The sequence below is a fragment of the Staurois parvus genome, unplaced genomic scaffold (genome assembly GCF_062004578.1).
Source record: "Staurois parvus isolate SC_StPar_1 unplaced genomic scaffold, SC_StPar_1.0 ptg000120l, whole genome shotgun sequence".
In the NCBI taxonomy this organism is placed as follows: Eukaryota; Metazoa; Chordata; class Amphibia; order Anura; family Ranidae; genus Staurois; species Staurois parvus.
In genome coordinates this window covers 8,586,514-8,602,116 of record NW_028317916.1, presented here as the reverse complement: position 1 = coordinate 8,602,116, position 15,603 = coordinate 8,586,514, and the positions used below count along the sequence as shown (strand labels likewise).

General features: G+C 45.8%; 1 protein-coding gene across 1 annotated transcript in view; it reads right to left on the bottom strand.

Annotated features, from left to right (window-relative positions):
* LOC149467194 (ADP-ribosylation factor-like protein 8B-A) overlaps positions 1–11,897 on the bottom strand; it is a 50,828-nt gene extending 38,931 nt beyond the window's left edge. Inside the window, exon 1 of the mRNA XM_089672149.1 lies at positions 11,574–11,897. Coding sequence (XP_089528275.1) covers positions 11,574–11,696 — 123 coding nt within the window. The 5' untranslated portion in view covers positions 11,697–11,897. The remainder of the gene's footprint in view (positions 1–11,573) is intronic.
* Positions 11,898–15,603: the final 3,706 nt, after the last annotated feature.

The window sequence follows — 15,603 nt, the reverse complement described above, 5'->3', positions numbered from 1 at the left end:
TGAGGACCCCCACCGGTGCTGTCCATTCCTACTCTCCTGCTTGTGCCCCCCACAGCAAGCCGTGTGCTATGGGGGCATAAATGTGGCCATACTCCTGAGCCAGGCTGTGTGTGTACATGACAAACAAAGGGAGGCTTGGGCATATACCCCCTCCCCCAGCTCTCTACTCAAAGAATTTGACTCACAGCAGGTAGCAGCATGAGCCAATGGCTGCAATGGAGGGGGGGGGGGGGGTGGAGGGACACAACAGCTGCTATGATGACTGCGAAGGATGAAAGATTTGGTTCCACTAAATTTTAAAGGATAAGTTTACTTTTGGGAACATGTTACATGTTCCACCTGCCGATCCCTTCCCGATGACAGCACTATGGGGAGAAGTTCCCCATACTAGCAGTCCCCTTTTAAAAACAGCTTGGCCGTGCTGGGCTCCACTCACATGGACGCATCATTCATTTGCAGACTTCTGTGAATGAATGAACTACAAGTCCCAACATCCTTTGCAGCTGTCGGCTTGTAGTTCTCGAACTATCACAGTGCTGTTGAGTCTTCCTTTCAGACTGTATTTGCTTGCCCGGGATGTATGGGCACAGATACACTGACAGGTTTGCAGGAGTTCTACATGGCAATACTTTCCAGGCTCCAAAATGTAGTAAAAAACACTTTTTTTTACATTAATACTAGTGACAGACGTTTTAATATGTATATAAGTGATACTAAACCCAGGACTCTGCATTCACTATATCTGGTCTCCCACAGTACACACAGCGTGGAAATGCAAATATTTTAGTAAATATAAACTGCCAAATACCTTTTATTAGCAGTTAAAGCAGTCTTGGGACTTCAGCAGATAAATCGATTAAAACTTGTAGGAGGAATTTTGTTTCTGCTCTAGGAGGATGTGAAACCCCTGACCCTCTGTCTGGACAGTGCTGATCACATGCACTCTCCCAAGAAAAAAAAAAAACCCCTCTCTAGCAACACACACCAAACTGAGCATGTGCATGTGACTACGGATTCAGTCTGTATCCGGTGGTCATTTCAACGAGGGGCAGAGAAGAAAGAATCAAACTTTCTTTTTACACAATGCAGAGGATTAACCCCTTAGATTCCATTCCACAGTGAGTATAACAAGCACGCTTTACTGCATATATAGACTGATTTTACTGTTGTGGGTTTAGTAACACTTTAACACAGCAGTCAGTTTTCCTCCCTGGTAACAGTTTTATATCTGGCGATCCAACCAGAAAGTCTGTTTTTCCTACTCCTATTAAACAGCCCAAGCTGCCCAGCAAGGGTGGCTGTTAGAGGGTTGAAGAAAACAATTTAAAACTGAAAGGATGCTTACAACTGCCAGCTTTGATTAGTTTATCCCAACAGAAAAAAAAAAAAAGACTGTAACTGCTTAATAAGAGCTAGCTGAAGTTCAGCTTTAAAGTAGTTGTAAAGCAGGGGTGCTCAAACTTTTGAACAGCAAGTGCTACCTGAGCGATTTGACAACCAATCACAGGCCACAATGTAAATGAGCCCTTACTGTCCCCCTAGAAGGCCCCTTTCACACAGGCAGACTCTGCTTGCTCAGCAAGGGATTGGTCCACTGACCCCCACTGAATAGACCGGAGACAGAAACAGCACACTCTGCTCTAGGGGCCCTCCAATCTGCACAGACTGAGAATGGATCCCCTTCCATTTTTTTTTTAGCGGATTGGTGGTAAACAGACACTAGTCAGTTTACATCCATCGCTCCACAGAGGTGAATGGAGGGTCCAAATGGGTCAAAAATTTTCATTTAAAATTGAGTTGTTTTTTTTTTATCAAACTTTAGTAAAAATGCTTTTGGAGTAACAGTCTACAGTGCATCCATAAAGTATTCACAGCACTTAACTTTTGTTACGTTACAGCCTTATTCCAAAATGGATTAAATTCATTTTTTTTCCCTCAGCATTCTACAAACAATACCCCATAATGCCAGCGTGAAAGAAGTTAGTATTGAAATCTTTGCAATGTATTACAAAAAAAAAAAAAACCCACCACATGTACATAAGTATTCATGGCCTTTGCTCAATACTTTGTTGAAGCACCTTTAGCACCAATTACAACCTCAAGTCGTTTTTAGTATGATCCTACAAGCTTGGCACACCTATTTTTGGGCAATTTCTCCCATTCTTCTTTGCAGTACTTCTCAAGCTTTATCAGGTTAGTTGTGGAGCATCGGTGCACAACCATTTTCAGATCTCTCCAGAGATGTTCAATCGGGTTCAAGTCTGGGCCACTCCAGGACATTCACAGAGTTGGCCCGTAGCCACTCCTTTTGTTATGTGGGCTGTTTGCTAAGGGTCGTTGTTCTGTTGAAAGATGAACTGTCGCCCCAGTCTAAGGTCCAGAGTGCTCTGGAACAGGTTTTCATCAAGGATGTCTCTGTACATTTCTGCATTTATCACCACCATGGTTCATTGTAGAGATGGTATTGGCCAGGTGGTGAGCAGTGCCTGGTTTCCTCCAGGCACAATGCTTGGCATTCAGGCCAAAGAGTTCAATTTTTGTTTCATCAGACCAGAGTTTTATTTCTCATGGTCAGAGTCCCTCAGGTGCCTTTTGACAAACTCCAGGTGGATTGCCATTTGCCTTTTACTGAGGAGTGGCTTCCGTCTGGCCACTCTACCATACAGGCCTGATTGGTGGAGTGCTGCAGAGATGGTTGTTCTTCTGGAAGGTTCTCCTCTCTCCACAGAGAAACGCTGGAGCTCTCTCAGAGTGATCATTGGGTGCTTGGATACCTCCCTTGCTAAGGCCCTTCTCCCTCAAACGCTGATTTTGGCCGGGTGGCCCACTCTAGGAAGATTCCTGGTAGTTCCAAACTTCTTACATTTACGGATGATGGAAACCACTGTGCTCATTGGGACCTTCAATGCTGCAGAAATTTTTCTGTACCCTTCCCCAGATCTGTGCCTTGATACAATCCTGTCTCGGAGGTCTACTGACAATTCCTTTGACTTCATGGCTTGGATTGTGCTCTGACATACACTGATAACTGTGGGACCTTATATAAACAGGTTTATGCCTTTCCTAATCATGTCCAGTCAACTGAATTTCCCTCTGGTGGACTCCAAACAAGTTGTGGAAACATCTCAACGATGATCAGTGGGAACAGGATGCACCAGAACTCAAATTTTAAGTGTCATGGCAAAGGCTGTGAATACTTATGTGCATTTTTTTCATTTGTAATAAATTGCAAAGGTTTCCAAACAAAACTTCTTTCACGTTGTCATTATGGAGTATTGTTTGTAGAATGTTGATAAAAAAAAAAAAAAAAATATGTAATCTATTGTTATAATGCTGTAACAAACTTGCAAACGTTAAGCGCTGTGAATACTTTCTGGATGCACTGTATTGGAAGATAGTTTTCTATTTAAGATACAATAATAATTTAGTTTATTTAGCATGAAATGGAGCATGAGGCTGTATATTCTGCAATATTTAAATTTTTGGTAAACTCGTTCAATTAATCCAAGCTCTGCAAGCTGAGATAACATGGACTGCATTGGTGCATTCACACAATTTCATAGTAACCATGAGGAAAAAAAACATGAAATAAAAGAATTTGAGTAGTTCAACTATGTGTGATTAACCTAAAATCGGTTCTGATATTGCCGTTTTACTAACCTGACAGCATCCATCATGGTAGTGCCTGTTAACAGGCATCTACTCACCTGCTGCCGCCACGTCCCTCACTTTGTGTCACTGCCACATCACCAGCCGCCCCATTAAAGTGAATAGGACGGTCAGTGAGTAAACAGCGGGTCGGAGGAAGAGCCACTGCGGGACAAAGATGACAGTTGCTCTTTAAAAATTATAATTTAAATTGAGCCTTTTCACTAGTGATTTAAATCAAATCGACCCTGCTTTCCACAGCACATTCTAGTCACACTGCAAGTTAACAACACCCTAAATGCAGGTCAGAAACGCAGTGTGTTTGCCCCCACTGGATCGCATGGCACAAAAATACCATGTGATCCGGCTGCCATCTACATTTCACAAAGTAGTACATGTACTACTTTTGGTGCTGTACAGTGCAATTTCAGCCTATTCAAAATGAATGGGGCTGAAATCACACTGCAACCATACAACAATCTTGTGCAATTCACATGCAGTTCCTAGTGTGAAAAGGGCCTTAAAAAGGTTTTTACCTGAATGGATTATCTGCATTAAAAAAGGTAAAACACAAAACAAAAAAAGAAAAACAAAAAAACCAACAACACCTTTAGGTGCACCCCCCCCCCCCCCAAATACTTATCTGGGCCCAATCTAGGTCCGGCGCTGCTCTCTCTCCCCCTCTTCACTAGGCTCAGCATCAGGCAAATCTAGTGACGAGGGAATGGGGGGGGGGGGGGGCAGCACCCAGCCACACCATGTGCAGCTTGGGATTGAGCACGCCCAAGTGCCTCCCTAGCAGTCCAGGAATGCCTGAGGGGGACCCGACAAGAGAAGGATCAGGGATGCTCGGTGCAAAACCATTGCACAAAGCAAGTAAACTTTTTTTTTTTGCACAAGCATAACACCTATATAAAAGTTCATCTAAATCTACTAGGCTAACACCACCCTCCCCAACTGACTGACAATGCTGTTGCCCAAAGGTGACTGACTACTTTGCTCCTCCACAGATACAGTGGAGGAGTGAATGTAACACATTCAGGAGGATTGCCAATCACCAGATGATTAAAAGCTTGAGAAAAGAAAGCTTACGCAGCCACCACATCCAATCATTTAGCTATATATCAAACTTTTATTTATGGGTTTTGTTACACTTTAAACAATTATACTTTAGGAAGGCTGCAGGCAGATAGGCCTGTCAAAGCTTTACCAGATTGCATGAAAACTACCCCACTGCTGCTACCAGGACAACTTTGATAAGGTGGATAATGTTCCATGTGATGGGGAAGGATATTTACTTTTTGCCATAACATGATGTCATAAAAAGTAAAAGGAGCAATTCCTGATATGAGAAATGATGGATCTGACATGACATTATTCAGAAGATACACAGCTGGGGTGACTGAGTATAGTAACTTAATAAAATTAGAATTTATTGCACAAATTTAACTTTGATAAAATAAGCAGGCAAGGGGGCAGATAAATGTGGTGCATCATCTATTTTTATGTCCCTGTTCCAGCACTGTAAAACCCAACAAAGTGTACCATATATTTCAGAGTATGAGAGGTTTCCAATAGACTGAGGCTCAACACACAGCCAAGCCAAAAAGGTAGCCGTGGATTAGTGGGCCCCAGAAAGACAGGAAAGATCACCACTGAAGCAGAAAAAGCTGTGTTCTGATTTATGGAAAAGCAAGAGCACAAAAAAAAAAAAAAAAAAAAAAAGCCTCTACAGAAGGTCATATTGTACACATACAAAAATCCACAAACCAATAACTTCCATTTACTGATATGGAAGACCAAAAAAGTTAGATTCCTTTTACTGCACTTCAATCTGTAAAACAGGGGAAGAGGGAACCATGAAGTGCATGTCAAGCCACAGATTTTTGTTTTAGTTTTGCACAGTATAGAGGATGATTTGAACCTGTCAGGTTTTTACTGCCATTAATATGCTCATAAAAAGAAAAAAAAAAGTGATTATATTAGCACTAAACTTAAACTTTTTTCATTTTGGATACAGTAAAGCTTCTTTCACACGGGTGTTCCGTATGTCCATTTTTCATCTGTCCGTTTATGGATGAAAAACAGATATCCATGTATTTCTATGTACTAGCGAATGATCATATGTTTACATCTTTTTTGAATGGAAGAAAACCCTATTTTTCTTCTTGTTTAAAATAAACAATAACATATGGAATGGACTGAAAAATGGACCCGTTTTTTCTTTGAAAAAACGTGACTGAACTGATGTGAAAAAAAAAAACCCAAAAAAAAAAAAAAAAAAAAAAACAACCACACACGGAACGCCCGTGTGAAAGGACCCCAAGAGAGGAATGTCAAGCTTGACAATTTTTGCCATCTGTATCTCATTGAGATCTCCCTTTACTTCCTGCCCCATAGCCAAAATAGGAGGAAAGCCCTGCAAAGTAATGGAATCCCTGGTTATCCACAGGGTCAGTAGGACTAATGTCCCCATTGGAAGATTTCTCCTCTAAACCCCTGCTGGCGACACCCAAAATGTGTTTATTTTCACTTTTGCTGATAAATGGTAAACAGGACAAATAGAGAGGGTGAATCTCCTTAATGAGAGCACAGACAGCAATAAAAAAATGGCAGATGTTCTAATCCTTCTCCACTCTGCCCCCCAAAAAAAGTTGTGTCTTTAGTTATACTTTAAATGCATCAAACTGAAAGTGACAAAAGCAAAGAATCGATTTTGTGATCTTCTGATCAATTTTTACTTTGCCACATCAACCATCCATGGCAGAATTAACAATTGTTTCTGATCAAACATCTGCAAAGTATTAGCGTGCCAATTGTAATCCAGATTGATCAAATGATTGTTTTTAATAGAACATTGAGGTTTTTTTTGTTTTGGTTATACAACCCCCTGTGAAGGCACATTCTGTAGATAAAACAAAAAATATGCATTTGTTAATTCCTTGGATTAAGAGCTGAATCACACGTGTGGTGCAGATTGAAGCTCAGGTTTCACAGCTAATTGACAGTAGTTGTTCAGCAGTTCATGTCAGGCTTACACCAGGTTCTGGACAGGATTTTATCCTCTTCACACATGTGCGGTTTAGAAACGGTTCCCATAGAAGTCAACAGCCTGTAATTTGCACCTGAACCTGACGACACTGCTCAGAAATCATACATTACTTTTTCAAACCACACTGTCAGTGCACCTTGACATATGTGAACAGGCAACATAGGAAGCAATGTTATTTCACATATCATGCGGTTCAAACCCCATCCAATCCGCATACGTGAACTGGCATTCGGGCCTGCAGAACATTGTACCTGCAATCACTCCATCTCTGGTGCAACCTACAAACTCATGCATGGTTTACAACCAAGCACAGTGGCTAAATGGTTAGCACTTCCACCTGGCAGTACTAGGGTCGTTGGTTCGCATCCCAAATACGGCACCACCTGCCTGGAGTTTGCATGTTCTTCCTGTGCCTGCGTGGGTTTCCTCTGGGTACTCCAGTTTCCTCTCACACTCCAAAGACATGCTGGTAGGTTAATTGGGTCCTGTCTAAATTGGCCCCAGTATGTAGAAGTATGAATGTAAATTAGGGACCTTAGATTGTACGCCCCTTGAGGGTTAGGGACTGATGTGAATGTACAATATATATGTAAAGCACTGTGTAAATTGACAGCGCTATAGAAGTACCTGTCATAAATAAAAATAAATAATAAGCCCAAACTCCGTTCGGAAGTATGGATCTACCACTATGGGGATGGAGGAAAACCTATAACAGCATGATGGCACCACACTTGTGCTCCAAATCTACAAATCCCTCTGTGTCGGCAGGTCTATGAATGGATGATGTGGGTGGAGCAATGCACAGCTGGGTCAAATTTAAACACAGACACAAGGCTGCAGGGAGAAGCACCCCGTCATTCAGTTAAAGGGGGGGTGGAATATGACTCAGTTTTATGGTACACCCATATTTAAAAAAGTGAAGCAAGCCTTTAAGTCCACCCACGCAGAGTGTACATTTGAAGGAAAGGGCTGGGAAAGAAAGAACATGATAGACCATAAAAAACATGCAGCCAGGACCGTATTTTGATACCACATTGCCCTAAGCACTCGTAAATGCATCTGACGTACTAATGCCAGTGCTTGTATCATGCGATTATGAAAAACTGATACTAGAAAGCACTATTAAAGCAGACCTTCACTTCCCTTTCTTCTTTGAAGAACCTTGCTCCTTCCTTTATCCTTTAATTAAAGATGTGGTATTTTTAGGGGAGCACAGTTTACACTTCCATCTGTCTCCCCTAAGCAAGAATAACATCCCCAGCTGTCCAAAGCCTCCTGAAATACTCACATCATGCATCCCAGGAGGTTTCAAGGGGTACTGCAGGAGACACTGTGCACGCGCTGCCATGTGTCATCGGAGGGCCAGCTGCAGGAACCCAGAACATACAGCCAACTCCTGGTGACACAAGTGAAGATGGAAGTGTGGGACTCACTGTACGGCAGCCTTCCACAGGTAACAGCAAGCCAGTGCTTGGATGTGCAAGTAACTAGGTGGGATGGGGGGACATTCCTCTCTAAAGTTTGCATGGGGTCTACTTTATCATGCATAGTGGTCTATACAAGTACAATGTACATATAAAAAGGAGAAATGGTGTTATTGCTCCTGAACTATAATAAAAAAAAAAAAAAAAGGGTATTTGGCATCCCCTGCAGCTTTCTTGCTAAATTTAAAAGATAAGTTCACATTTGAAACAGGTTACACATTCCACCCGTTTTTAGGGTGGAACAGAGGGTAGAACATGTAACATGTTCCAGACCCTGCCCCTGTTCCCCCCTCCCTATGACAGCTGGCAGGGGTTCTTCTCCCCTCACCCACTATGACTTTTTAAAAATAGCAGGCTCAGCAGAGCTTTACCCACACAGCCGCATTATTTATTCACAGATTCCTGTGACTGAATAAACTACAAGTACCGTCTTCCACTGTGGCAGACAGACTTGTAGTTTCAATGACCTGCAGATGTGCTGATCAGAATACACCCATAGTTCATTCACATTGCCTACAGCTCTGAAAATGCTTGGGAAGGATAGAAGAAACGCCAGGTATCCAAAAACCGTAACTTTGATGTGTAGTATGTATCCTTGAAAACTCATCTCTTCCAAATGCCCCACCCTATTAGATTGTAAGCTCTTATGAGCAGGGCCTTCTTAATCCTCTTGTTTTGATTCTATTGTAGCTGTATTGTCTCCCTTTACATTGTAAAATGCTGAGCAAACTGTTGGCGCCATATATGTCCTGTATTATAATAATATTATTAGTTAATGTACATGTTTACACTTTTCGCAAACATCATACACACCATACTTCAAAGTTGCAGCTTTTTGGACATCGGGTGCTCCTTCTATCCTACCCAAATCTTCTCACTGAAATGATCACAGGCCCGTATTGGAAAGGTAACAGGCCAAGCCCCTAGGAGGGTCAGCCACCATTGTCAGGCATATTTCACTGGAAAGGATTTCTTCCTCTTTGCCCAAAATCATTCACCCACAACCAGTGAGTGATCCAGTCAGTCCAGCACAAGCCAGATACAACTGACAGCCAGTACACAAGTACGGGCAAAAGAGCTGTAGGCAGTGTATGCAGGAGCCTGCTGATCCTGGGTGCAATACTTTGCAGGGTCCTGTATTAAAAATAAAAATGCACTTTTTTTTAACCTGCAAAAATATGTGCATTTATTATTTTTTATGTAACGTGAACCACAAATGAGGCTAAAAATTCTCCCTTGTAGTGGGGCTGCCCCAGAACTGCAAGGGTTAACTGCTAATTTTGTCTAAGCGGGCAGTAAAAGCTAACAGATCCTTTGCTTCCCCAACAGAAGGCACTCTGGCAGTGGCCTGTCCCTCAGCATCCTCATGTCCAATGCAGGGCTATGGTCCTGTATCAGTCTGGATGACCTTAGACCACTGAAGCATGGGGGAGGAGGAGGCTGCAGAGAGGAACCTGCAGGAGTGGAGGATCGGGCAATTAAAAAATGATTTTCCTAATTCCCCTGGACCAGGGGTCTCCAAACTTTCCAAAGAAAGGGCCAGTTTACAGTCCTTCAGACTTTAGGAGGGGGGGAGGGGGGCAGAGTGTGCCCAGTGGGAGTAAACAATGCCCAATTTTTTGGTATTAGGGAGAGAAATAGTTGTTGCTGGTGGCAGCAAACCTGCCCCGCCATGCCGGCAGCAAACCTGCCCCGCCGCTGGCAGCAACCCTGCCCCGCCGCTGGCGCCTCTCTGGTAGAAACCCTGCCCCGCCGCTCTGGTAGCAACCCGGCCCGCCGGCAGCAACCCTGCCCCGCCACGCTGGCGCCGCCGGCAGCAACCCTGCCCCGCCACGCTGGCGCCGCCGGCAGCAACCCTGCCCCGCCACGCTGGCGCCGCCGGCAGCAACCCTGCCCCGCCACGCTGGCGCCGCCGGCAGCAACCCTGCCCCGCCACGCTGGCGCCGCCGGCAGCAACCCTGCCCCGCCACGCTGGCGCCGCCGGCAGCAACCCTGCCCCGCCACGCTGGCGCCGCCGGCAGCAACCCTGCCCCGCCACGCTGGCGCCGCCGGCAGCAACCCTGCCCCGCCGCTCTGGTAGCAACCCGGCCCGCCGGCAGCAACCCTGCCCCGCCGCTGGCGCCGCTCTGGTAGAAACCCTGCCCCGCCGCTCTGGTAGCAACCCGGCCCGCCGGCAGCAACCCTGCCCCGCCACGCTGGCGCCGCCGGCAGCAACCCTGCCCCGCCACGCTGGCGCCGCCGGCAGCAACCCTGCCCCGCCACGCTGGCGCCGCCGGCAGCAACCCTGCCCCGCCACGCTGGCGCCGCCGGCAGCAACCCTGCCCCGCCACGCTGGCGCCGCCGGCAGCAACCCTGCCCCGCCACGCTGGCGCCGCTCTGGTAGAAACCCTGCCCCGCCGCTCTGGTAGCAACCCGGCCCGCCGGCAGCAACCCTGCCCCGCCGCTGGCGCCGCTCTGGTAGAAACCCTGCCCCGCCGCTCTGGTAGCAACCCGGCCCGCCGGCAGCAACCCTGCCCCGCCACGCTGGCGCCGCCGGCAGCAACCCTGCCCCGCTGGCGCCGCCGGCAGCAACCCTGCCCCGCTGGCGCCGCCGGCAGCAACCCTGCCCCGCTGGCGACGCCGGCAGCAACCCTTTCCTAACACTGGCAACAACCCTGCCCCGCCACGCTGGCGCCGCCGGCAGCAACCCTGCCCCACTGCTGGTGCCGCTGGCAGCAACCCTTTCCTAACACTGGCAACAACCCTGCCCCGCCACGCTGGCAGCAACCCTGCCCCACTGCTGGTGCCGCTGCCAGCAACCCTTCCCTGCCGCTCGCAGCAACCCTGCCCGCAACCCTTCCCTGCCGCTGGCAGCAACCCTGCTCCGCTGCTGGTGCCGCTGGCAGCAACCCTGCCCCGCTGCTGGTGCCGCTGGCAGCAACCCTGCCCCGCCACACTGGCAGCAATCCTGCCCCGTCGATGGTGCCGCTTGGCAGAAGGGCTGCATAAAAGCAAACAAAGGGCCACAGTTTGGAGACCACTGCCCTAGACTAAATGAGCAATTAATCACTCCAGTACAGGCAAGGCCCTACTACAAAGGAAGAGTTTTCAGGTTCCTGGAGATGGGATTGAAAAGTTGGCGGTGGCTCTTCTAGGCTGGTAGCCCTAGGCCCACATTGTGGTGAATAGAGCCCAGTGTACATGAAGGAACACAGGTGGCCCAGGCTGGGGGAGGGCTCAGGTAGGTAGCCAAGTGGGCAAGGCAAAGCTTGGCAATAACCACTCATACAAAGGGGGGGATGGGCGTGGGCACAGGACATTCTCTAGAAGGCTGGGGACAGGAGACATATACAGGCCTAGCAGTCCTCAGTCACACTGCAGTGTTAGCACAGCTGGATGGCTCCCTTTACCGCTATGACGTTGACGAAGGTGGTCTTCCCCGAATACTGCAACCCGACCAGCGTCAGCTCCATCTCCTCCTTCCAGAACAGGGACTTGAACCAGTCCAGCAGCTTGTTGATGAGGGCCAGCATGGTGCCGCCGAGGCAGGAGGACTGTAGACTGCTAAGTGCTGCTGAACGCGGCCGCTCCGACTCCCGGAACCCTACGGCTGCTGCACAGTCCCAAGCGGCCGTCAGTCATATGACTACCGTGACGTCACGGCCCAAAAGCACCGGCTTAGTAATAGCGAGTCAAGAGAGGAAGGAGGCACGGGACCCTGTCACGTGAGCGCGAGATCACATGATGCGCGTGGTACGCCCACTAACAGCAAAGGGCGTGCGGCTGACGTGACGGGTTATGGGAGGGGGTCATGTGCTGTACACTGCGGAGGACCTATGCCAGGGAGACACTTGTGTACAGTGTAAAGGCAGGAGGTGCATGACAGCCAAGGGCAAGGAAGAGCACACATTGACCACTTACCCTTGTGAACAAAAAACATTCACTGGCCACTTTATTAGGTACAATTGTTCAGTTGCTTGGTGACAAAAATTCCTAATCGGCCAATCACATGGAAGCAAGTCAATGCATTTAGGCATCTAGACGTGGTGAAGACGACTTATTATTATTATTATAGAGGATTTATATAGCGCCAACAGTTTGCTCAGCGCTTTACAATATAAGGGAGACAATACAGCAACAATACAGTTCAATACAAGTGGGATAGGAGGGCCTGATCCTTTGAGCTGACAATCTAGGAGGGAGGGACTTGCTGAAGTTCAAGCTGAGCATCAGAAAGGGGATTTAAGTGACTTTGAATGTGACATGGTTGTTGGTGCCAGATGGGCTGGTCTGAGTATTTCAAAAACTGCTGATCTACTGGGATATTCATGCACAACCTTCTCTAGGGTTTACAGAGAATGGTCCAAAAAAGAGAAAATATCCAGTGAGTGGCAGTTGTGTGGATGAAGATGCCTTTCTGATGTCAGGGGAGAATGGGCAGACTGGTTGCTTCCAACATTCAGATGGAAGGGTCAGAATTTGACGTAAACAACATGAAAGCATTGATCCATTCTGCCTCCTATCAACTGCTGGTGGTGTAATGGAGCAGGGGGTATTTTCCTGGCACTAGCAAGGTGTACCTAATAAAATGGCCAGTGTGTACATTCAAAAAACACCTTTAGCACCTTTTTAGACTTTCCGGAATGTTACACCCTTTTACCCTCTCTTCCCACAATCACAGCTGTCTGTATATGTACAGTACTGAGCAAATATTTTAGGCAGGTGTGAATAAATGCTGTAAAGCAAGAATGCTTTCAAAAATATATATTTTAAGTCTTTATTTTTAGCAATTAACAAAATGCAAAGCAAGCAAACAGAAAAAAATCTCAATCAAATCATAATTGGGTGTGACTATCCTTTGGCTTCAAAGCAGCTTCAATTCTTACACCTGCACACTTTGTACACTTGTACAAAGTCCAGGATTTTGTAGGATTAAAGTCAGGTGTATGATGAACCAATTATATTAAGTAGGGGCTAATCATTATCAATTTCATATGTAAGTTGAAACACAGTCATAAACTGAACAGCTGTGTATACGGCTTAAACTGGGTGAGGAACAGCCAGACTCTGCTGCTGAGGTGATGTTGTGGGAGACAGTTTCATGTCACAAGTCATACACCATGGCAAGACTGAGCACTGCAACAAGATACAAGGTGTCTACATCAGCAAGGTTTACCTTGGGAAATATTTCAAAGCAGACTGGGGTTTCAAGATGTACTGTTCAAGCTCTTAAGAAGAAGCACAAAGAAATGGGCAACATTGAGAACTGTAAATGCAATGGTCAGCCATTGAAACTTAATGCAGTAGATAAAAGACACACCATGCTTCCCTTTGACATTGAAAGATGTCCAGCAATGCTATCAGTACAGGACTGGTGGAAACCAATGGGACCCAGGTATACCCATCTACTGTCTGGAGAAGTCTGGCCCAAAATGGTCTTCATGGAAGAATTCTGGCCAAAAAAGACACCTCCAACGTGGAAACAAGGCTAAGCAACTCAACGTAACTTCCCTTTGACATCAGAAGATGTCTAGCAGTGCCATCAGTACAGGGCTGGTGAAAACCAATGGGACCCAGGTACACCCATCTACTGTCCAGAGATGTCTGGCCTGAAGTGGTCTTCATGGAAGAACTGCAGCCAAAAAAGACACCTCCAATGTGGAAACAAGGCTAAGCAACTCAACGCATCTTCCCTTTGACATCAGAAGATGTCTAGCAGTGCCATCAGTACAGGGCTGGTGAAAACCAATGGGACCCAGGTACACCCATCTACTGTCCAGAGATGTCTGGCCTGAAGTGGTCTTCATGGAAGAATTGCAACCAAAAAAGACACCTCCAATGTGGAAACAAGGCTAAGCAACTCAACTATGCATGAAAACATTAGAACTGGGGTGCACAGAAATGGCAACAGGTGCTCTGGACTGATGAGTCAAATGTTGAAATATTTGGCTGTAGCGGTCCTTTAAAACCAAGGAAGCTGCCATCTTAGCCTCTGTTTGATCTGCAGTTTTCATGGTGCTGCAAATGTGGTCAGTTATGATACCAAACATTTGATAGCCTGGCAGTTTGGTTGGGAGTTGACGTAAGCACACTAGTAACTGTAACAGCATCCAATGCATGCTTTGAATGTAACTGCTTTGGAAAACAGTTAAATCCTTGGGTTTAGTTCTGCTTAAGGGCTGGTTCACACCATGCCCGCATCAGAATTGCACAGGAATGCACTGGACGTTCATGTGCGATTTAAACTGCATGCAAAATGCACGACAGTTGAGATCTGCAGTGGCTGTCAATAAAGAGTTAATGACACCTCAAACACAGGTCGCATGTGCAATGCATTTGCCTGCACCAGATTTCATGGTACTTTTGTACCGTGCAATCCGGTTGCAGTTTAAAAAGTAGTGCATGTACTACTTATGGTGTGGTGTGGGGTGATTTCAGCTCATTCAAAATGACCCATGCAGGCATGGTGTGACTTGCAGGCATGGTGTTAACTGGCTCTTAAAGTGGAACTAAACCCTCCAATACTTTACATCCAAGAAAACTGCCAGCTTGGCCACTGTTTGATTTGCAATTGTCATGGTGCTGCACATTTGATCAGTTATGACACCATCTATTTGATAGCTTGACAGTTATTCACGGAATGCCTTGCTTGAACTGTCCAGGGAAACAGGCTTCGTTCACACCATGGTGCAGAGACATCACTTTTGATGCATGTGTTATGCAAGGCCACAAAGAAAGCAATTGATCTTTATGTGCCCTGTTCACACCACAAAACTAGTGTCACGTGTAGATTTTTTTCTGTACAGGAATCTGCAACATGTATAAAACTCACTGAAGCTCGCATGAAAAATTAAATGATGTAAACTTGTGTCTTTGCAAGTGAAATCTGCAAGTTTTTTACATCGGTTTTTCTGCACGTATGGTGTGAACAAGACCTTAAAGTAGTTTTAACCACTTTCCAGCTGCCCTATAGCAGAAGTACAGGGCGGCAGGACTGCGCAAAATCACGTATATATACGTGATTTGCATTTCCAGGTAGGGGGCACCACCCTACCTGTGCCGCTATATAGCAAAGACATGTAGCAGAATACATTTTGGCCTAAATTTATGAAGAAATTAGATTTTTTATTGAATATGTTTTATAGCAAAAAGTCCAAAATATTGTTTTTTTTCAAAATGTCAACTTTTTTTGTTTATAGCGCAAATAAACAACAACGCAAAGGTGATCAAAAACATCGAAAGAAAGCTCTATTTGTGGGAGAAAAAAGACATAAATTTCATACATATACTTATTTTACTCACTGAACTGTGTTTCTTCTGGGTTTGTGGTTGATATTCTCTATCATTCAAAATACACTTATGATAAAAATTATAGACCCTTTTTTCTTTGTAAGTGGGCAAACTTGCAAAATGTGCAGGAGATTAAATAATTATTACTGT